Source organism: Cucurbita maxima, unplaced genomic scaffold (assembly GCF_002738345.1).
Source record: "Cucurbita maxima cultivar Rimu unplaced genomic scaffold, Cmax_1.0 Cma_Scf00001, whole genome shotgun sequence".
NCBI classification, from domain to species: domain Eukaryota; kingdom Viridiplantae; phylum Streptophyta; class Magnoliopsida; order Cucurbitales; family Cucurbitaceae; genus Cucurbita; species Cucurbita maxima.
In genome coordinates, this window is record NW_019272017.1 from 3409203 (window position 1) to 3432065 (window position 22863).

A 22863-nucleotide genomic window follows, 5' to 3' on the forward strand; every position below is an offset into this window, starting at 1 on the left:
CCCCCCCCTCCTCCTTTTAATTTCAAATTAAAATATTATTATTATTATATTCTCAATATCTACGTGTTTTCTTTTTTTAAATGAATTTCATACTATCGCTTTCCTTCATGTTTATGTCACAATTTTTATAATTTTTTAAAAAGTAAACAATTGAATTATTTAAATAAATAAGATATTTTAATGCTTGTCCAAGATTTTTTATGATTTTTTCATTAATCAATTTAACGATAAAATTAGCTAAGAAATCGTTTATAATTATTTTCAAATTTTAGGAATTAAAATGTCACTTTTAAATCAAATAAACATCAAGCTCGAATTTCAAGAATAAAAAATATATTTCACTACTTTTTTTTAAATCACTCTAAAGTTATTCCCCATTTATTCTCTAATATTTGAGTGTTTTATGTTTTACTTTTTAATTATACGAGAAAACACTCCAATATCATTTACTCTCCAATTATATTTTTTTCTGTAAAAGAATTAAAATCAAACTTTATAACCAAATAAAAAAAATACCTAATTTATTGGTTACAACTATATTTTATAACCATATTTAGTCTTGAATTAATTTATGAATATAAGTATATAAAAAAAAAACAAAATAAATGTTATCAATAATTTCCACAATAAACTAAATTATTACCGATTGCAGGTTTAATTAAATTCTAGAATTAAAAACTAATTTTCTTCCGGTCCATTTTCTATATTAAAAAATGAAAAAAGAAAAAGGAAATTACAAATTAAATATAAATATAAATATAAATATAAATAAACGGAACATTCCGCTGAACCTTTGTCCTTCTTGGACTTTTCACCTCTTCCCTCCTCTTCTTCTCCTCCCGTTTCTAAAATCTGTGTATTGTGGGTTTTCTTTCCGCGAGACGACTTGTCGGATTCGTTCCCCAGTTCCAGAAGCCCAAATTCCGACCACGATACATCGACAAGACAAGGTCTCTCTCAGGTTTGCCTCTTTCGGAAACCCCCTTCATGTTTCCCTTATTTCCCAAACCCCCCCTGTATTTTCGTATATTTTCGTCTTCTTCCCCTTTTCGATTTTTTCTTTTTATTTTTTGATCGGTTCGTAGTTTCCCAAGCCTTTGGCCTCGTTTCCGATCCTAAAGAAGAGGGCCTTTTTTATTTATTAGAAATTAAAAAAAAAAAAAAAAATGTTCTCATCGTTGTATTTGTTTTACAGAGGTATTGAAGGAGTTTTCTTTTTAATTTTTCATTTTTTGGTATTGTGGAACGGTGTCGTTTTTCGTGAGGAGAAATTGAGCGATTTCTCGTGAGATTTTACTGATAGCTACGTTTAAATACTTCCTTTTTATTCTTGCTTTATAAAAAGATCCACACGGTTTTGGAATCGGAACCGACTTCGGAGGGTTATGTTCAAGTGTGGCCTGGACCATGCTGTTTCTTCGTGGTCCCGCTTTCTCTTTCGTTGACTTTTCTTGATTGAATTTTGATTATGGCATTTTATCAAATTTATGGTTCATGTTTTTTTTTTCTTTCTAAAAAGTTGTTTTTATTTTGAACTTTCCAAACGCACAATTTTGTCTTCAAAGAACCAAACTTTTTTTTTTAATTATCAATTTTTGAATTTTGAATTATTCTTGAATTATTAATCTATTTAAAAAATTTATGAAGGAGATGATTTATTTTTTAAATTTTTTTATTTATTTATTTGTTAATTAATGGCATATGCCTATATGTATTTTATTTTATTATTTTTTGAAATCTTATGTTTTTTTTTTCAAAGTATTTTTGGTTGAATAGATATTTTCAATCTATTTATTATTGTTTGAAAATGTCTAATTTTGTTCTTTATTAGTCACATAAGAGGGAAGAAATTGAAATTTCTATTAAATTTTTTAAATATGTATGATGAAAAAAAAAAAAAAAAAACCCTTTTCTAAATTTTTTTTTAAAATATCTTGAAAAAGCACAGATCTTAATGCTTATTTGATTTGGGAATTTGGAGAATTCTCTTTGATCCTCCTTCTCTCTCCTCCCCTGTTTTTACTTTTTGATATTTTAGAGAGAGAAAAACAGAGAGATTGAGATTTAAAGGTTTAATATTTAAAAAGACAGTGCCAAAAAAGAGCTCTCCTTCTTCATCAATGGTCTTGGTCTATGTGCTAAAGCAACCTGCTTTTTCTCTCTTTGTGTTTTTCCAGTTTTTGTTGGTTTGATCTTTCCTGATCTCTCTTCTGCACATGGATTCTGTTAAACCGGCACCCATGTCCTCCAAAAAGACCAAACTTGCTCGTACTTTTGCCAAAGTTCTTCACATTCGAATGCTGACCGGAGTCTCCCCGATCGGTGGAACCCCGAAAGGCGATCGGACCGTGGCTAAGAATGTCGGTAAGCAATCGGGTTCCTTTGATTGCAGTGATGAAGATCAGCAAGACAGAGCTGCAATGGAGGCTTTTCTTGCTAAGCTGTTTGCTACTACTACAGCTCTTAAAGCTGCTTATGCTCAATTGCAATATGCTCAATCTCCATTTGATGTTGATGGGATCCAAGCTGCCGATCGAACAATCGTGTCGGAGTTGAAGAGGTTGTCGGAATTGAAACGATGTTTCGTTAAGAAACAGTTTGATCTTCTGCCTGAAAATGCGATGCTGTTGGCTGAGCTTCTCGAGCAGAAGAGTGTCGTGAAAATCTATGAAGTTTCTGTTAAGAAGATGAACTCTCAGGTGAGACTTAAGGATTCTGAGATTATCTTTCTTAAGGAGAAGTTGGAGGAAGCTAAGAGTAACAATAAGATTCTTGAGAAGAGAATGAATCAAAGTGGTTCGCTGTTTATGCTCGAAAACCTTCAGCTTTCAGCTATAAACACGAATCACTTCGCTCGTGTTCTTCGGCAGACAGTTAAAACCGTTACAACTTTTGTCGAATTGTTGATTGATGAGATGAAATCTGCTGGTTGGGATATTGGTGAAGCTGCGTCTGCAATCGAACCCGACGTAGTTTACTTCAAAGACGAGCATAAACGTTTCGCTTTCGAGGCATTCGTATGCCGAATAATGTTCGAGGGGTTCCATTTCCCAAATTTCGGTCTTCCAAACGAGTCTCTACCAGAGAAGCAGCAGCAGAAGAAGCTATACTTCAGGAGATTCACAGAAGCGAAATCATTAACATGGAAAGAACTCATCGATGAGAAGCCGAAATCGACATTCGCAAAGTTCTACCGTGCGAAGTATCTGCAGCTGATCCACCAGAAAATGGAGTCGTCGTTGTTTGGAAACATGAAGCAAAGAAGGCAGGTGAGTTCAGGTGAAATCCCAGAGAGTGAATTCTTTGGCACATTTGCAGACATGGCTAGATGGGTGTGGCTACTGCATTGCTTAGCATTCTCATTCGACTCAGAGGCGTCAATCTTTCAAGTAAGCAAGGGATGTCGATTCAACGAGGTGTATACAAAAGCGGTAACGGAAGAAGTGTTGTTGCTTTCGACAGAACCCGAGCTTCGAGTGGCTTTCACAGTCGTACCCGGATTCAAGATTGGTAAAACTGTCATACAATGCCAGGTTTATATCTCTAAATCACAGCAGCAGCAACAACAACAACAACAACATCAGCTAAAACAACCTGTCCAGAAAAAAACAGAGGTGAGGTAAGTTGGTCCCTCAGTAAAAAGATCAAGAACGCTTGTAGATCACAGTTAAAAAGATCAATTACAGTGTCTGTCTGGTAAGGTAACAAATTGGCATGCATTTGTTCTGCTTACAAAATTCCTGTCTTTTTGTTTTAGCCGCATGTTCTTTGGGAACAGAACAACCTTAAATGTTTTGTTGATTTGCTTTGAAATTTTTGCCCTCAATTTTGTTAGAATATTAGGAAAACTCTGAGGGATTTGTCCACAGCTTTATATAATGCTTATTGTAATTTGTATATAAATATTATAAACTTGATCGTGCTTGAATTAGAACAATTATATGTCAAATAGGAAATATGCGACGTGGTCATGTCATAGGGGATGTGACCATCGACATATATCCATTTCTATATTATTTTTTGGGTCGATACATTTTTCAATTTAAGAGTTTAGTTTTGTGTTTAATATTATAAAAGTTGTAATCTTTGCCATGAATTATACGACATAATATATTAATTACTTATTTAAACATAATAATACTAAATGGACCAAAATAAAATTTAAATTTAGCTGGGAGGTAGGTAGATAATAAATTTACATATCATAAATATTGTTTTTTCAAACCAAGTATTAAATTATAATGATGACAATAATATTGAAAAAACAATAATAATTATAATGTAGAAATGAAAAGTAGGCTGAAAATAGATGGAATAAAAATCCCAAATAATTATATGATCTAAAAAAGTTATTGACTTTGGATGCTCTGTGAGCTACAAATTTTGATTATTTTTCTCTTTGGGGTACAAAATTTAATTGTTTATAAAATAAAAATAAAAATAAGTTGAACTTGGGTCCCACAATTGTTTTTTGCAGAATGGTCCCTGAGGAAAAAGTATTTGCAACTAAGGTCGAGCCTATATTATTATTTCCCTATTTTCTGTCAGATATGTTTTATTGGGGAATGTGATGATGATGGCTTTTAGTGTACCATAGATTTGTTTTAGTTAAATTAAAGTTTAGTACTTTCAATTCTTTAAAATTGTGTATTGCACTTCAAATTTTATAAATTTATAATTCTTACCCTTTAAATTGAATGGTTTTTACTTTTATATTTAATAACTCAATATTATACCATTTTATCAATATTTACTTCGATAATTAATTTATTTTTTCATTATTCTTTAACAAAATGATAATTAATTTTATCGTTTATTAGGTTTCTCTTGGATGGGGAATGATTAAATGATTAAAGTTAAAAATAAACATAATTTAATTAAAAACAATCTCCATAATTTTTTTCGTGATTGGGAATATGTTGTTTTCTAAAAAATAAAATAATAATTCTTTGATGATATCCAACATTATTATTATTATTATTATTATTATTTTAAAGAGTTCTCTTTTCGTGTGGGTATGTTTTTTTTTTTTTTTTTTTTTTTTTTTTTTTTTTTTTTTTTTTTTTTAATAAATAAAATTTTGAATGCTTTAGAATTTAAAGTGAATAATTATGATTTATTGAAACTTTCGGTTTGCAAATCATTGAAACGTGTATACTCAATTTTGGATTGTTTTGGTTGCCTTTTTCTCACTTCCACTTTTATCAAATATTATATTATTGATTATGTTTTTTTTTTTTTTTCCCCTTCAATTTAAACATTTTCACCAATTGGTATATCACCTTAACATCAAGTAAATTTATTATAATGAAAAATGATGAATATAAATATAAGAGGAAAAAAATTTAATTTTTTTTAAAAACTAACATAATCATTAAAATTTAGAACACAATAAATCTACTTTATTTACCCACGAGAAAGAGATTAAATATTCTGCCATATTCAAAATAATTTAATATTTTTTAGAGAATCAACTAATTTTAATGAAATTTTCATTTAGAGTCACTATATATAAATATAATAATATATGAAGTTGAATTTAACACCAAACCCTTTAATGGTTCAAATCAATTTTCAATAGACAAAAGTAGTGACACATACAATTTTAATAATAATAATAATAAATTATGTAGAAGTGTTGATTTAAGTTTTATTACAAATATAAAAAACATAAATTTAAGTTTTATCGATTATGTCTAAGTGTTCATTTAAGTTTTATCATACTCTAGCAAATGGAAAGTTTTCGTAAAAATATGCTTGAATTCTAATTTTAAAAATAAAAAGCAAAATGGACACTATTGTTATTCTCTGTTTATGTGTTTATTGAAAATGTTTGCTTAATTCACTACATTTAAATGATGTGAAAGTTATATATTTATAATCATATATATATATAGTTAACATTTGTCATCGGAAGCTTGTGAGATAAAATGCTATAAACTTTACCTGAAAAAGTGTCCAAGTGGGTGCGTAAGATTTCGTAGGTTGAATTCAAGAACAGCAAAAAAACAGAGAACGAAAAGCTTTCTGAATTGGGTTGTCAACATTTATGTATGAATATGAATGATGATGAGCAAAAGGAATACAAAATCAAATTGAAAGGAATCTAATCCAAGCTTACAACAGACAAAAGGAGGATTATAATCAGAAAAAGAAGCAAAAGCAAAGGCAGATATTCTGGCCTTACCTCCACAGACAATTGCAGAGCTCTGAAATTCCCCTTTGTTTTTCTGTTCGGCATATCCGCTTCCAAGCTGGAGTACTGGGCCTGTCTCAGATTGAAGGGTCGCTGTATAACACCAAATTCAAATTCTAAACTGTAGTTAATGTTCTTTATTTGTTCCATGATTATCACAAATGGAAGTAATTTAAATTCATATAAGATTAGTGGATTTTGATTTCTTCTTCTTTTCTTTCTTCAATGGTAAGAATACAATTAACTGAATGCTCAAAAGAAAAACCTAATTTCTCTTCTTTTTCTTTTCCTCAATCGTTCTCAATCGGGCCTTGTAGCATAGTGGGAGAGAATTGCTCAAAAGTTGTTAGGTCGAATCAGGGATTCCAAGAACACCAAAATCCCTGCAATAAACATCACAATTTTCTAATTAGAATCCAACAATCAATAACAACATAGTTTGCATATCTCCACGCATATAAACACCACGGAGGATCGGATGTATAATTCAGTTGAGACAATTTTGAAGTTCGTGTTCGTGGACAGAAATGGAAAATCATGCTCGTAAACAATAAAGAGATAATATCGGTTTATGTATGATTCTAATTTCTGAAGTCAATAATAGTCTTTCCGTTTCTTTTTCACTTCGATTTCTCGTTAGCTTGAATAACATTCTCTGCTGCGAATGAGTTGTTTCAATTATATCGAACGCAGTTTCTTCCGATTTTCTCAAATAATCCTAAATCGACCTCAGTTCTTACACATTACAGCGAATCGATTTCGAACTGGAGAAACGAAAACCTAGCAACCACTAAAGTAAATCACAATGCGATCGTATACACTTATTCTGAAACAGATTCATGACTAAAAATTCTTTGCCAGTAAGTTCATTATGGAAATTGAAGGCAATTTCTTCAAATTTTCTCAAAAAAAATCTAAAGCAGCCTCAGGTTTTTTCTCATTAAAGCAACTCGAGTTCGGAATCACGAAAACAAAACACAGCAATCACGGAGTAAAATCACAGTGCGATCGTGAGAGCACTTACTCTAAAACATATTACGAATTTCCTCCATGCCGTCTTCGCCTTCTCGAGCTTCGAGAGTACCTCATAACCGGAGCAAACATCGAGCGGAGAATCCAAAAAAACCCGCCGCGGAATCGGCGGAGACCACAAGCTACTCTGTTCGTAATCGAAGTCGAATTGCGAGGCGTCGAAGAACTTGCCGAGAAGCCGATCCGACACCGATTTCGACACCAGTTGAACGCTCGGAATCGTCGGAGTGGCGCATTCGATGAAGCAAGAGGAGGAGGGAGTAGAAGATTCGGTGGAGATTGGCATCGGAGAGACAAGTGAGAAGAGAAACTTACTCGGCAAAGACGAAGACAGAGTGTTGCAGAGTACCACGAAGGTATCGATAGCGCGCCTTTTAGATTAGGAACGTTCGCAAAATGCAAAATGGAATATTTAAAGGGGTCAAAATGTGATTTTTAAATATTTGGAGACCGTTAAAAAACAGTTATTAAAGTAAAAAGAATGTTAATGTTGGAGTATTAGGAAGTTAGCCACCCAAAATAACGAGAAAGATTGTGAAATTACTTCCATCCATTTAATTAATTAATTATTTAATTTTAGATAATTAATCATTATTGGTTAATTTATTTATATTAAGTTAAATTATTAAAATATATTTATTGTTAATTAATTTATTGGATATACCTTTGAATTTAATTTATTTGATGTGTTCCATTTTAAAAAAAAACTATTTTATCTGTTTGTAATGCCGATTAATCAAAGTTTGAAATCTAGGTCGATATTGACACTCAGATTTTATAGTTATATCGAAGGCGTCACCATCCAATCATATAAATCTTTGATATAGACAAAATTTGACATTTTTATATCATTTTTTTTTTTTTGGTATTGCAATGTCATCTAGTATTAGTTTTGGACGCTTATGAGACCCATAGATGAGACCGAGAGTTTTCGTGTAGCTACAATACTCTTCGATATTGGGCCAGAGACATTCAACCGTAACAAAGTTTATGATGTTCTTGCACGTATTAGAATTCAACTTTTTTGAAATTAATTTAAAATTTATATTTTATATTTATTTATGAAATATTATTAAATTTATTGAAAAGTTTTACATTTTTTAAACTATATTAAAAATAAAAAAGATTTGAAATAATATATTTTTAACAAAAATAAATTAAATTTTGTGGGAAATAAAGATTGAAATACAGACAAAAAGCTTCACATCCGGACATTTGTTCAGAAAATGAAAATTTCGGGAAAGGAAAACAACAAATGAATCAGAGACGTCCGATCAAAGGAGCGTGCAGGTACACAATAAGCAAAACATGGACCTTCCCTCACAACTTCCCCCGCTTTTTTTCCCCTTTTTTCTTTTCATCTCCATTTCTTCCCACCTTTATTGATTTCACACACTTCCTCCCCCACTTGAGTACTGCATTTCTTCGATTTTTCCTCTCTCCTCCTCTCTGCTCTTCTTCTTCTTCTTCTTCTTCTTCCTCCTTAATCTATAAAGTTTTGAGGTAAATCGAAGCAACAATGGCTGGTTACAGAGCTGATGATGATTACGACTACCTATTCAAGGTGGTTCTGATTGGGGACTCCGGTGTCGGCAAGTCCAATTTGCTCTCCAGATTCACTAAGAACGAGTTCAACCTCGAGTCTAAATCCACCATTGGTGTCGAGTTCGCCACCAGGACCTTGAACGTCGATGGTAAAGTTATCAAAGCTCAGATTTGGGATACTGCTGGCCAAGAAAGGTTTTCTTTCCTTCTTCTCTTCTCTGGATTTCTCGCCTTCTCCTTGGTTTTGCTTCCTGTTCATTTGCGTGTTAGTGGTTTGGTTTCTGGTTGTTGCTTGCTGTTTGAGTGTCCTGATTTCTGTGGTTTAGTTAATTAGCATGTTCCGGTTTGCCGAGTGTGTTGTGTAATAACCTAGATCTGATCGATATAAACTGTGTTTTCTTCTTAATTTTGTGTTCTTATGGTTCAATTGAGTGTTTAATGCTTGCGAAGTTGGTTTTGATGTATTTTTACTGTGATGTTGTGGCTTTGTTCTTCAATTTCTACGGTTGTTTGTGTAATAAAGCTGTTTGGTGATGGTTAGAAAAGTTAGATTCAGCAGGCCTTGAAGAATCCATTTAATAGAAGTTAATGGAATAGTTGGGGACTTGGAATTGTCTGAGCAGATCCTTGTTCGCGAAGACTTTGGATTCTGTTTCGTAGATCGTGTGCTTTGAGCCATTTCTATTATAAATCTCTTATAATTTATATTAGCAACAGGAAGCTTTGATTCCTCCCATTATTCTTTCCCTTGTCCCCCGATAAAGCACAAAGGCACTTGGCTTCTTTCTAAAGGAATTCGTTTCCTATTTTCCAAATGGGGAATCGGTTAAAATTTTCTTTCATGTATGGTACCTCCTCTACTTTTTGGTTTCTGTTTATTGCGATGCCTACAAGAGGAAAAAGATCATATGACAAAGATTTCGTTGCATGTCATTGAAATTTATATAATGTGTTGGGCAAGTAGGGATATTGAACGCATCTAGTGGCATTGATTTTCATACCCTATTTTAGGGGAAGCTCGAACTGGTATTACCTAGAAGTAGCTTATAATCTCCTACTAAAAAGAGAAACAATGTCATGTGCTGGGATAGTTTCGTCGAGTGTCCAACTTTGTCATAGGTTCTTGGGCTTATATTGTCACTGTTATGAACTTTTATTCCTTCTCAAGTTAGCTCAAGCTCTCCTAAAAACTGGACCTTCTATATATGGAGTGCATCTACTCGACTATATGCTTACGGCATGTACTGGTTTTCCCTGAAAAAATGTGTCACTTCATAACAATTATGTATCTGCCCTATGATTCCACAGCACTCTTCCTTCATAAGATTAGCATCTGACAAAGTAAATGAAGTGATCTGCTATTCTTGATGTGCTTTTCATTAACTATAATTTTACCTTTTGTTTTCTCTGTACGTGTAGCCTATGAATGTTGATTAGTAAATTGCAATTCCTGTGGTGATGTTGAATAGGAAAAGGGGTTGTAATTTTTTCCAAATTTTGTTGAGAAGATCTCATCATCGTTCATCAATAAAACTCTGATGGACGGATCTTATGATCGTGTCTATCAATAATGGCATAAATTGCACGGTAAATGTGAAGAAGTAGGCCATTAACTCGGCAATAATAAGCCAAACTAGTATTTGCAGAGAATCCACCTGTTATTTTTCAGAAAAATTGAATGAGCTGTTCAGATCTGTGTGGCTTTCTGTGTGTTAGGTACCGTGCCATCACCAGCGCATACTATCGTGGAGCAGTTGGTGCACTCCTTGTATACGATGTTACTCGTCATGCAACATTTGAGAACGTGGACCGGTGGCTAAAAGAATTGAAGAACCACACAGATTCCAACATTGTTGTGATGCTTGTTGGAAACAAATCTGATCTTCGCCACCTTGTGGCTGTTCCAACCGAGGATGGAAAGTCGTACGCTGAGAGGGAATCACTGTACTTCATAGAAACCTCTGCACTGGAAGCAGTCAACGTCGAAAAAGCATTCGCCGAGGTCCTGACTCAGATCTATCACATAGTAAGCAAGAAGGCTGTTGAAGGTGGAGAAAACGGATCTGCTTCCTCTGTCCCTGCCCAGGGGGAGAAAATAAACATCAAAGACGAATCGGGTTTAAACAGAATCAAATGTTGCTCGAGCTAACTTCGATAATCTTTCGAAATGATTTTGGATTCTATGTACTGTAATAATTTTTTTTCTTTTGAAGAGAGACGAGAACAAAAAAGAGGAGGTTAAAGGAAAAGGAAGATATCCCCAAGACCTTCAATCTTGCTGTATTACAGAGGAGTAACAGCCACATGATTGTTTTGTGGTTGCTGTTGTGTCCATTTTAGCTTCTACCAAAAAAAAATCCTGGTTTCAAGTTTGGTTTCTACGGTAAATGTCCTCAATTTTAGTTAAAGTTCTTTAAGAATAATTTTTATTTCTAAAAATTTGCTTAAATTAGGTATGTGATATTCTGCTCTATACATAAACTACGAGTGGCTAATGATTTGTTTCTTTAATTGGGTAATCATTTTGCTTCACTTCAATTTGTAGTTGCTGATTAGATATCTTACTACTTGAATTTTACCCAACTTTTTTTTTTTTTTCATTTTATTTATATCTATCTATATATATATATTCTGAAATCATGTATTTTTCTCAATGAATTGCTTCATCATGTATTTTATGTCAAGGTTACCTTTTTCTTTCGTAGTTGGATACAGCACTGTCTAAGATTATTCAATGGTTGATAAATAATTTCAAACCAATTAAAATAAGATACATAAATATTTAGACTCGGTTTATGGCAACTATGTTTACTTCATAAACTTAAAAAAAAATCGATTACGACTATGAATGTTCGTACACTTGTTAAGTTTTATGAATTTTTATTATATAATTTAAACTTTATTTAATTACACGTAACTTAGATAAATTTTGTAATCTTAACCTTCAACTCGAACTCGAAGAAGGGTAGCCATCTTTGCCCTCTAACAAATTATTTTTTAAAAACTTTGTTAAAATACAGTATAGATGGGGTGGATAATCCATATTTTATTTTGATTAATATAAATTTGAGTGTCATGAATTTTAGGGTATTTATGATGTTAATATTTAAGTCAAGAGTAAGTTAAAACTCATTTCTATGGGTGGAATACTGTATTTTAATATTATATTTTTTTAAAAAAATAATGCTGTTTTAAAAATTAGGTTGGTATAATGTTATTATATTATCGCGAATTAAACAAATATCCATTTAATTATAAGATCAGGAATTATGTGTGTTTAATGTTTAATGGCCACTCCAAGCCCAACCAAGCCTCCCGCCCATTTTCCACTCTCTTCAATTTTCCCTCTACTAGTCTCCGACTCTGCCAAAACCCCAGCGCCAGCGGAAGAACTCGTCCTCTTCAGTTCTCCTGTTCCACAAATCTCCATTCTTCTGCGCCATCAAAATCCTTGAGAATGAGGGAGGAAGAAATCGAGAAGCTCCGAGGTGTAGTAAGGGACTGTGTGAGCAAGCATCTCTACTCCTCCGCCATCTTCTTCGCCGACAAAGTCGCCGCTTTCACTGAGGACCCTGCGGATATTTACATGCAGGCGCAGGCCCTCTTTCTTGGACGCCATTTTCGCCGTGCGTTTCACCTCCTCAATGCCTCCAAGATCGTCCTCCGTGACCCTCGGTTTCGTTACCTCGCTGCCAAGTGCCTTGTAAGCTACTCCGAACTTCACTGTTTACCTGTGTTTTGTGTTCATTGTACGCCCGATTCGATAAATTGGTGACTGTTCTTGTGAATTGTACTCAAGTGGGAAATAGCCTGAATTGGATCAGTCTTTGGCAGTAGAACGATATGAATACCGGAGTATAGGTGTTTCCTTTCAGGTGGGGAAGCAAAAGTTTCGGCATTAATTTGTTATGAAAATTGAACTCCTGGCGTGTCTGTTCTGTCCGTGCAATCGACTATGGAGTCCTCTAGTAGGTTTTGGGGCGTGTAGCTAAATTTTATGCTTTCCATAAATCTCATTTGTTCTCAAAATTTTCGATTGACCAGGAGGAATTGAAGGAGTGGGACCAATGCCTAGCGATGCTTGGTGATGCCAAAGTGAACGAGCATGGTTACGTGCTTGATAACAAGGATCACAGTGGCATGTACCTTGACAAAGATTGTGAGGATCGTGAGATTAATGTAATGTGCTGTTACATCATTTCAACTTGTTTTAAATTAACATTTCATGTAAAAATAACCTCGCCTAATTAATTTCTCGATGGTTAGATCCTAGATCGGTCATTCATTTCACAGCGGGTTCTCTGTTTCCCATTTTGTAACAGATAGCCGCAGCAACATGCTTTTTAAGAGGCAAGGCATATGAAGCTCTGGAAAACCGCACGCAGGCTCGACTTTGGTGAGTTTATGTTTACATTTTTTCTTCCATGGACGTCCTTTTATTTCTTATCTTCCCCCCTTCCCCTAAAACCTACATAGTTCAGCTAAAACTATGCAACTTCAAATAAGGAATGGATGATGTCATTTATTATTCTAATTTTTTATAATATGTTTAGGTACAAAGCTGCTATCAAAGCTGACCCTCTATGCTATGAGGTAAAACGATCTTTTTATGAACTTTGGTATTTTTGGATCAATATAACTGAGTCTCCGCAGGATAAACATTTGGTTTTTGAAAACAAAGCTTAAACACTACTTTCACCTATGAGATTTTTTTTTTTCTTTTTTCATCTACTTTGCATTAAGTTTTTAAAAACTAGGCCAAGTTTTGAAAACTAGAAAAAGTAGTTGTTGAAAACATGTTTTTTGTTATTGGAATTTGACTAAAAGTTCAAATATTTTTCAAAGAACAATGAAAACCATTGTTGAGAAAGGTTGAGAAAACAAGCATCGTTTTCAGAAATCACAGACCAAAAACCGAATGGTTATCAAATGGAGTCTTAACTTTCTGTTACGATTCTTGTATGCTGTGGTTTAAGAGCTGAAAATTAGCGATTCTGTTGCACCATGGGTGCACATTTCACCATCAGCAGTTTAATTAAATTCTTTGGCTTTTTTCAAAATCAATCTCTTAGCTTCCTTTTTGGTGTAGCCATTAATTTTGAAGAAAGTTGTAATTTTTTTAGATTTATGTTCTGGCTCCTCCTTTTAATATATACCATTTTCATTTCCATTTTGGTCCAGGCTTTGGAGTGTCTCATAGAAAGTCACATGCTGACATGTGATGAAGGTAAATTTCGGCTCTATGGATTTTAAGAAGAATTATAGCTTAATACGTTTGATTGTGTGTACTGTGTGTACACACACACATATACATAGACGGACATATACATGCACAGCACTTATACATCGGCGTCCACATGCTCACATATTTATATTGCTTTTACAATCCATTATTTTGTTAACTGTTCATTCATGAAATATTTGACTTTTTCATATATATATATATATATATATATTAATTTCTCCCCTATATTTTAATTCTCTCCTTTGGATATGATTGTTAATAATCTAATTCTATTATACGATGTGGAATTTCAGAATCAAGTCTACTCTCATCATTGCAGTTTGGTCCTGAAGATGGATGGCTCTCATCATTTTATGCATGCTTAATAAAGAAAGTAAGAAGGATGCAGCTTATTTTTCTTTTATTATGAGTAATGAATACCAAACTAATGTCTATTACCTGCATTTTCAATTGTTAGGACGTCTCTTTATATTTGCACCATTTTTTTTCCTTGCGTGCTTGTGAAATTCCCACTAATTTGTTTGTTGCCTGTTCTCCAGTACGATAAAGAAAATATCATTGAAGAGAGATTCAAAGAACTTGAAAGAGAAAGTTGTAATTCAAAAAGTTCTGATCCATCATTTATTCGTACTCTAGAAACTAACACTGATCTGTTAGCTTGCAAAGCTGAATACTACCATCAGTGTGGTGAATATCAGAAATGCTTTGAACTTACCTCTGTGTAAGTCTATAACTGTCTAGGAAACTAGATCAACATATTGCTTGAATTTCGTCATAACTATCTTTCCTTTTTTATACCATTTTTTTAATTATTTATTTTCTCTTTTCATTTACAGTTTGCTTGAAAAAGATCCCTTCCATTTAAAAAGTACACTGGTACATTTAGCTGCAGCAATGGAGCTTGGACATTCAAATGAACTTTATCTAATGGCATGCAACCTGGTCAAGGACTATCCTCAAAAGTGAGTGGCTTGTGTATTGGAACTATATGTTTTTCAGTTGTTAGAGCATACAAAATATTTTACTGGAAGTAAATATCAAATAGAAAAGTGAGAATTTATTTTTCCTTGGTTGAAGTAGATTTTATTAAGTTTTGCCAAATTATTAAATGTTAGGACCACACCCACGATTTTTTACATTTGAACTCCCCCATGCTATTGGTCCATCACTTATTTGGGATATCCTTCTCAGGGCGTTGTCATGGTTTGCTGTCGGTTGCTATTACTACTGTATCAAAAAATATGATCAATCACGTCGTTTTTTCAGGTGAATGTTACTGTTGTATGCTCCTTTTATAATTATTCTTCACTTGTAATTCCAATTGGTTGCTTTCATGTTGCATTTAATTAATACAATTAAGCTTAAAGTGACAACTTCATTGTCCCAGTTTTTGAACCTGACCAGGAATGAGAAATATTGCTTTGCATTGCTACCAGCCACCTCTTTCACCTAGAATTGACATCCTGCATATTATAGTTTACTAGCTGTACCTAAAGCTTTGCCAAATGGCTAACCTGCAATGACATGTCTAAAAATTTTAAGGGTCTTGATGAGCAACTTGACCTGTATTGGCTTGAATTCTAGTAGAATATGATATTTTTGTAAACTCAGAACTTTTCTTGATGACTTGTTTTTTCATCTTAGCTTGAATTCCAGTAAGAAAGCAATTCCAGGGCTTGCCAAGTGCTTTTTTTTCCTGATTAGACCCATGATTTGAGGAATTTTGATGTCTTCTAGATGTCTGTGAATTCAAGTGTATCTTTTGCTACAAGTCTTGGGTCGGGTATTTCTAAGTCAACGATTTCTCATGTGTTATAAACTTTATTGGTAATTAGGAGATTGATATTTCCAATATGAATTTTTTTTCCTGATATTTATTATTGTATGTGCTACAGCAAAGCTACAACTCTGGACGGAACATTTGCACCTGCTTGGATAGGGTATGGTAACGCTTATGCTGCTCAAGAAGAGGGTGACCAAGCCATGTCTGCTTATCGCACTGGCGCTCGATTGTTTCCAGGGTAATTAATTTAATATTCTTGAGTTATTTTATGTTTTGTTCTTAAATTTAGGCTGCGAAAGGTGGGAAAGTATTTATGTTATTAAGCAATACCTTATCTGTTTTAAATGATAAATGATAGAAAATTTGGTTTTATCATTTTGTAAAAGATGTATGGAGTTATTCATTGGCTAGTTCTCTTATTTCATAAAATTCCTTCTACAGGTTGAATCTTGATATTATTTTATTCCAGGTGTCATTTACCAACATTATACATTGGGATGGAATATATGCGAACCCACAGCTTTAAGCTTGCTGAGCAGGTATTACCTAAACCTGGCATGAATACTTATTTATTATCCCCATGTATTGTCAGTATGATTTTTCAAATCACAGTCAATCTCTCCTGATATACAAAGAATGCTTTTATTGGTTAATGCTGCGACTGGGGAAGATGAAACTTATTCTGCACCTTTGCCTTTCTTTTACAGAAATTTTAGGCTACATATTATATGATGGATGAATCCTAAGAAATATAAAATTATTTAAGATTTGCATCATGGAATCTAGTTTGAAATGTCTTAAGAATGACAGTATGGTCAAAGAAATATCACAGCATTGACTTTCATTATTAGTGGACATCCCATATATGCCTTGTATCCATTGGCTTTCCCTTTCAGTCTTCCATTCATCATTTGATGTTTCTGAAAATGTCAATATTTGAATGGTTTTTTCTTGTTTCAGTTTTTTGTGCAGGCGAAGACAATTTGTCCATCAGATCCTCTTGTTTACAATGAGCTTGGAGTTGTTGCTTATGACATGAAGGAGTATCTATATTTTTCTCTCACTTATATCTGTATTTGTTCGCACAATAATTTTTTTTGAAGTTCTGCTTCCTGGCTGAGATCGTGTCTCATTTCTGTATATATTGTGATTACAACACAAAATGGTATTACATACATTTCACCCGTAATTTAGATCATGAAGTTTTGAATATCTAAGAATTGGTAATTTTTCCTAATTCCCAATATTGGTGATTTTGAAGTATATTAATATTAATGTTTGGCCTAAAAGTTCACCAACGAAATAAAACATACCCTTTTCATTGCGTTACTTAGTTTTATATTGTGATTTTAAGTTGTGAACAATGTATTTAGTCAGTGGATTCACAATCTTTGTGCTCCATCAGTAGGGTGGTGGCTCCTTTTTCCAGGTCTAGTAAAAGGGATTAAGAAATATGTGCTTTGTATCATGCCTTATGCTTGGAAATCCTTTGAAGGTTACAACTAGGTGTGATGACTTCGGGACTTTTGATTTAGAATTATTTAAATGAGGGACTTGGAACACCTTCAAATTGTGGAGAAGATTCTCATGAGAAAAGATAATGTTTTACTGTAAATTGGACTCTGTAGAATACTTGTACCCTTCTAATCATTATTTTTATTATAAACTCCTAGGTTTATCTTTGTCTTGTTTCATGTAAAGTTGTTAATCATCGAAAAAATGTTGACTTTTAATTTATAGGGTAAGAGATATGGGGAGAAATTGTAGGTTTTTTCTATTGTTTTAATTTATTACTTTTTGGCATTTTCGTCTTGGTTGTTCTTATATGTGTATTATTCTATCATTAGGTATAATAAGGCTGCATGGTGGTTTGAGAAGACTTTGGCCTGCGTTCCATCTCCTTTGAGTGAAATGTGGGAGCCTACCGTAGTTAATCTCGCCCATTCATATCGAAAATTAAAGTATGTTGGTAAATATTTAAAGAATGGGATTATATTATATCTGCATATCATTGGCTTAATTTTTTTCATTTGAAAACGATTCCCCTATTTTTTTTTTATGCTAGGGTGTACCGTGAAGCAATTGCATACTATGAGAAAGCACTTGCGTTGTCAACAAGAAGTCTTAGCACTTATGCTGGTCTTGCATATACTTATCATTTGCAGGTACTCGAATATTTAAAGCCTTCTCTTTTCTTTTTCATTTTTGTTTATCAATGTGTTTTTTAATATGTTTGCTATTTTTAGTTTTCTAATGTAATTTTAGCGTGCACAACTTTTTATTAGCTTCAGTCCTGTGAGAATCAGCATCCTTAAATGGGTTGGAAATGTTCTCTAATATCCATTACTGGGACGAACCCTGCTTTTGGCAGTTTTGCTCAAGAGTTTCAGTTTTGGGGGACCGGGTTTGAATCTTCTCTTTCTTTTCCTGGTGTACCAGATTAGGGTGGGGTGGGTTAATAAAAACGATAAAAATTGACATTAAGAAAACAAAATCCATGTCAAGAACTAGACTCCACAAGCTGGAGCAGAAATTCTAGATAAATTCAACATCAAACATTATTTAGAAACCTAATCACCATCAGCATTATAGTAAATGTAGGTCAAACCTCATTTTCTGCTGTAGTGGTGGTCAAAGTGGTTGGCCATGAAATTCACAACGCCGCACTTGCCATTAGTCACTCCTTTCAGAGCTTCTGCACCTTTCCAGAGTCATTGACCTTGTAGAATTGGAGGACGGCAATCTTGACCTTCTTGTACTTGTGCATGATCTTCTTGGGTTGGTGTAGGTCTTCTTCTTATGCTTCTTGGTGCTTCTCCTGAGACGGAGCACAAGGTACAGCTCTCAACCTTTAGGATGATAGTCTTACTCATAAGGATTTTCATGAAGATCTGCTTGGTTGCAGAGTTGCACGGCTGAATTGGAGTAACTTTGGTGGGGGGGCAGACTTGGATTGTTATGGAACGCCTAGAATATCTGCTCTAAGCATTTTTTATATTCATGTCTAAGCTTACAATAAATTTTTCTGTCCTTTTATGCAGGATCATTTTACTGCAGCCATTACATACTACCATAAGGTAAGTTATTATGGACTTGGTTTTAGTTTTGTAACTCTATTCTGCATGCTTACCTTACGATTTAACCTGTCCTGATTTACTGGTTTGTATACCTTCAGACATTACCATTACAGTTTTAGTTGTTGTGATGGAAAGAAATTTTGACAACAGTCATAATAGAGTAATGATGTTAAACCGTAATCATTATTTTTATAATCCACAATCTGTTACGTTAACTTATCTCAAACTGTCTTATGGGACATTAAAGTTAACAAATCAGATGCAATGAACAATAAATTGAACGGACTCTAGCCATTGTAGTCTGTGGTACTGGAATTATCAAGCAATGAAAGAGCATTACTACCAAAATTTGGGTACAATATTTTATTTCAGCATTCACGAGTCGATTCTGATCTCATTTGTTCTTGCTTGTGAATCAGGCATTGTGGCTGAAACCAGATGATCAGTTCTGCACAGAAATGTTAAGTATAGCTCTTATGGATGAATGCCAAAATGGGATGGATCCTAAGGCAGACCTTCGGAGGAGTGAGGTCTTTGTTTAATTGGAGCATAAGCGAATCTTTACTGCACAATCATGTTTGTACAATAACTTTTAGAATTTCGGAGTTAGGTCAGTTGTAGCTTATTATACAATCATTAATTTGATTCTTGTACCAAAGAATTCAAGATATACTGTAACAATTCTGCTTTTTTCGTTTTCCAATTAATATATATATAATTCATTTGAATTTTCTTACTTATTACTTGCGAGTTGAATTACGATTGTCTATATATTATTTGTTTGAAGAGCATGGTAACCACTACTGTCCTCACCCTTACGAATTACAGGGGGTTTTAAAACTCTTTTTTGGAGATAATATCCTTATTACTTTGGGGAGACTATTATATACTCCTGTGACTTTTATTACCATATCATAAATTTGACGGTAAGAAGATTGATAGCAATACTTTTCCTTTTATTTCAACTTTTTCCCAGGTTATATGCCTTGAATTTCACTATATCCTGTTAAATCTCCTGATATAAACCTTAGAAGCTTCCATTTCAATATTTATGGCAGAATAGAGTAGATGATTTATAAAATCCCTCTCAGCTGAAATATTGCATCTTACTAAACAAACCAACATGGTTAAATCAGGAACACTTCATTGCGAGGATTACCATAAATAGATGTTTGATACATATGTGGCTATACTTTTTATTGCAGGTAATTGAAAACCTAGGAGTTTGTATCTAGCAAGAGAAAGGTAGAGAGGTCCCTGGATAGAATAGATAGAAATTGTTGAAGGTTGCACAACTTATTTCAGACCAACTTTCTTTGGACTACTCCTTGGGTTTGAAGAATGGGCAGCCAACTGAAGCAGCTGAATCTTTCTCACTGTCTTGGGGTTTTTGGGATTCTGAGGCAGTTTTCCCCTTCAAAAGACCACCAAATAGCTCTGCTGGATCATAGTAGATGTGAGCTTCTTCAACCTTTAGCGATTCATCAACCTGTGCAAATATCATACACAGCCAACTTTCAAGATTATAATTCCTTGAAAGGAATTCGAACTTCATGTATAGGTGCATGTGCTTTTTTCTTCAAATTTTCTGGCATCCTCTGTAGTTTGGTAGTGCATTATATCTAGCTACACTTTTTAGAGTTCTGTTAGAATATTCTTGTAGCATCCACACTTTTTCAAGGTGTGGTTCAATTGAAAATACTAATTTTAAATGCATGTCTAGGCACCAAGTAGATTGACTAGTTTTGAATAGAGGTCATGTTCAATGTTTTTGCACCTGCTGACTCAGATGATATAGACAAGTTTATTTTGGTAGGTTAGAACTCAACTTTACCTTGAGAGTTCCCAAGCCATAGAATTCAACCAGTTCACCATTTGGGAGATGGCCTTTGTAAGGTCCTTCGAAGAAACCCCAATGCCTGAACTTGTAGGCAATCAAAGGAGGACCTGAATAAACCTCTATAACTTCCCATGCAAATCCTCTTGGGAAACAAGCCCTAAAAACTTCATGAGATGATTCAAACGATTCTTCGTCTGCCTTGTAATACTGAAACTCCTCTGGTAGAGAACTCTTCAGCAATGCATTGTAGCTTCCAAGCCTTAGTGTTTCTTCTCCTGAGAGCCCCTCTCTTCCTACATACCAGAGAAAACTCCGTTTATATGACATAGTACCTTCCATGAATTCAAATTTTAATTTTATGATTTAAGAATTGTTGTGTTAGATAAGAGGATCGCATGTAAGCTAGCCTGAACATTCATGGATATCAAAGAAATATGAGATTCTTTTTGTGAACAAGAAAAAATTTATTTACCTGACATATATAGATATTTCTGTATGTAACAACCATGCAGAGATGTACTTACCATTGACAAAAAGCTTGAACTTTTCAGGGATTATGGTCTTGAAATCCTGTAATTTAGTCTTGTGGGAAAGCTCCATCTCCCATGATTTTATAGAATTTTGCACTGTTTCCTCCAGAGATCCTTTTGGCCACTCCTACCAAGACACAAAACAAAGAAACAGTTATAGGCTGGAAAGCTGAAAGAAAACGGTAAATCTAGACATCTGAGAATACTAATTATTATTGTAAAAGTCGATGATTCGATCTTCATCTCAAGAAAAACAAGAGGGAAGAACTGGTTGACTCTTAGTGAGAAGAAGATACGAAGATAAAGAGGAATGGAAAGTGAAAAAGTGTTGAAACAAAGAACAAAGAACCTTGGTTCTGCCATCTTCAAAGAGCTGGTTAACAATTTCAAAAGTTGGGGGCTTCCCATGCCTCCAGTGAACAGTAGGAGGCTCCAAATGCAAGAAAACTCTGTACTTATCAGGAACAACACTTCCATTTGAGCTTCCCTCAGTGCTCATGTTTAACTATGGCGGTGTTGGTGTTGATGGTGGACAGAGTAGCCTGTCCTGTGGTTTTATAGGTGCCAAAATGTGTTAATTTAATTTCCATCTTTTACTTCTTTCCAACGTATGACCTTTTTTTGTTGGCCTTTCTCTCTCACCTTTATTTTTCTTCTTTTTCAATCATGCCTATCCATTCAATCAATACTGTGTCAAATTGTTGAGAGTAAAAATTTTGACTATATTTTTGTTTAAAAACTTGTTCAAAATAGCTTCTTGATTTACCAACGGAATTAATCAATATCATAATATATTATGTTACACATTTTTTAATTTTAACAAATTAAAACTAGAATTTATAGTTATTGATCCTCTGCTGAGAATATGCATTAAAAACTTTATTTTAAATAATTCACTATTTTTTTATAAACCTAATTCAACTTTAAGTGGGACATCCAATTTTTCACCTTTTAACTGTTTTTTTTTCCTCCAATGGCCAGCATACTTCAAAAAAGATAGGATAGCTTGCAATGGTTTTGTCGTCCGATGACTGGAATCCTATTATGTCAACTAAAAACCTACAAAATGATCAGTTACTCGAGTATTGCGTTGGAGAGGTTTAGTGTTTATCCACGAACAGCGAGTCCATTCGATTCAAATGTTTTTTTTAGACATTAATGAATCAATTAGGAAAGTTTTTAAAACATACCCTATTTAATTTCTCTCACATAGTCCCTATTTAATTTCTCAAATTGTTAATATTTTATAATATGCTAAATTTATAAAAAAATATCTTTAAAATTTTAAAAATGTGATTTTATCCATGGACTAATGGTAAGAATATTTTTTAACTTCAAAACTTTTTCGCATAAAAAAAATTAACCGTATTAATAATATGAAATATTGAAATATTTTTTTTATAAGAAAAATAAAATAAACTAAGAAAACGGGTGAGCCAACATTGTTAGTAAAGCGAAAGATTCCAAAATAATATGATTTAACTTCATTACCATTCTCTCTCGAACAAATGAATAAGTAAATTTTTGTCATATATATGAATTCTTTTTCGCTTCCATAAACTCGAAATTAGATTTAGAAAATTAACCCAACCGAACCCAAAATGTTAATCCAATT

General features: G+C 33.6%; 5 protein-coding genes across 13 annotated transcripts; 3 read left to right on the plus strand and 2 right to left on the minus strand.

Moving 5' to 3' along the window:
• The first annotated feature begins 803 nt into the window (after positions 1 to 803).
• Positions 804 to 3937, plus strand: LOC111480036 (protein GRAVITROPIC IN THE LIGHT 1-like). 2 transcript variants are annotated; one of them, XM_023124995.1, is made up of 2 exons: positions 804 to 961; positions 2178 to 3937. In XM_023124995.1, exon 2 carries the CDS (start codon positions 2217 to 2219, stop codon positions 3621 to 3623), a length of 1407 nt encoding a protein of 468 aa, XP_022980763.1. In that variant the 5' UTR covers positions 804 to 961; positions 2178 to 2216; the 3' UTR covers positions 3624 to 3937. The 2 variants fall into 2 exon arrangements, with proteins under 2 accessions (XP_022980763.1, XP_022980764.1); XM_023124996.1 differs by having other exon boundaries at positions 804 to 950.
• A 2411-nt stretch (positions 3938 to 6348) lies between these two features.
• Positions 6349 to 7603, minus strand: LOC111482071. The gene is made up of 2 exons (XM_023127716.1): positions 7221 to 7603; positions 6349 to 6579 (listed from the first exon to the last, which is right to left on the minus strand). The coding sequence occupies exons 1-2, from the start codon at positions 7512 to 7514 to the stop codon at positions 6553 to 6555; spliced, it is 321 nt and encodes a 106-aa protein (XP_022983484.1). The 5' UTR covers positions 7515 to 7603; the 3' UTR covers positions 6349 to 6552.
• Positions 7604 to 8578: 975 nt separating this feature from the next.
• Positions 8579 to 11305, plus strand: LOC111481478 (ras-related protein RABA1b-like). Its single transcript, XM_023126909.1, has 2 exons — positions 8579 to 8968; positions 10490 to 11305. The coding sequence occupies exons 1-2, from the start codon at positions 8748 to 8750 to the stop codon at positions 10920 to 10922; spliced, it is 654 nt and encodes a 217-aa protein (XP_022982677.1). The 5' UTR covers positions 8579 to 8747; the 3' UTR covers positions 10923 to 11305.
• Positions 11306 to 12061: 756 nt separating this feature from the next.
• On the plus strand, positions 12062 to 20171 carry LOC111479617 (anaphase-promoting complex subunit 6-like). 8 transcript variants are annotated; one of them, XR_002717667.1, is made up of 17 exons: positions 12103 to 12476; positions 12818 to 12952; positions 13096 to 13169; positions 13327 to 13366; positions 13955 to 14000; positions 14312 to 14391; positions 14558 to 14739; positions 14855 to 14980; positions 15210 to 15284; positions 15914 to 16039; positions 16271 to 16340; positions 16762 to 16844; positions 17649 to 17762; positions 17867 to 17966; positions 18843 to 18878; positions 19298 to 19488; positions 20084 to 20171. XR_002717667.1 is itself a non-coding variant. In XM_023124383.1 (17 exons), the coding sequence occupies exons 1-17, from the start codon at positions 12231 to 12233 to the stop codon at positions 19308 to 19310; spliced, it is 1593 nt and encodes a 530-aa protein (XP_022980151.1). In that variant the 5' UTR covers positions 12103 to 12230; the 3' UTR covers positions 19311 to 19565. The 8 variants fall into 8 exon arrangements, 4 of the variants coding, with proteins under 4 accessions (XP_022980182.1, XP_022980151.1, XP_022980159.1 ...); XR_002717668.1 differs by lacking the exon at positions 20084 to 20171 and adding an exon at positions 18590 to 18636 and having other exon boundaries at positions 18707 to 18878; positions 19298 to 19410; XR_002717669.1 differs by lacking the exon at positions 20084 to 20171 and adding an exon at positions 18394 to 18636 and having other exon boundaries at positions 19298 to 19364.
• On the minus strand, positions 19969 to 21864 carry LOC111481259 (pathogen-related protein-like). Its single transcript, XM_023126665.1, has 4 exons — positions 21598 to 21864; positions 21243 to 21375; positions 20713 to 21011; positions 19969 to 20367 (listed from the first exon to the last, which is right to left on the minus strand). The coding sequence occupies exons 1-4, from the start codon at positions 21745 to 21747 to the stop codon at positions 20200 to 20202; spliced, it is 750 nt and encodes a 249-aa protein (XP_022982433.1). The 5' UTR covers positions 21748 to 21864; the 3' UTR covers positions 19969 to 20199.
• Between the last annotated feature and the right edge of the window lie 999 nt (positions 21865 to 22863).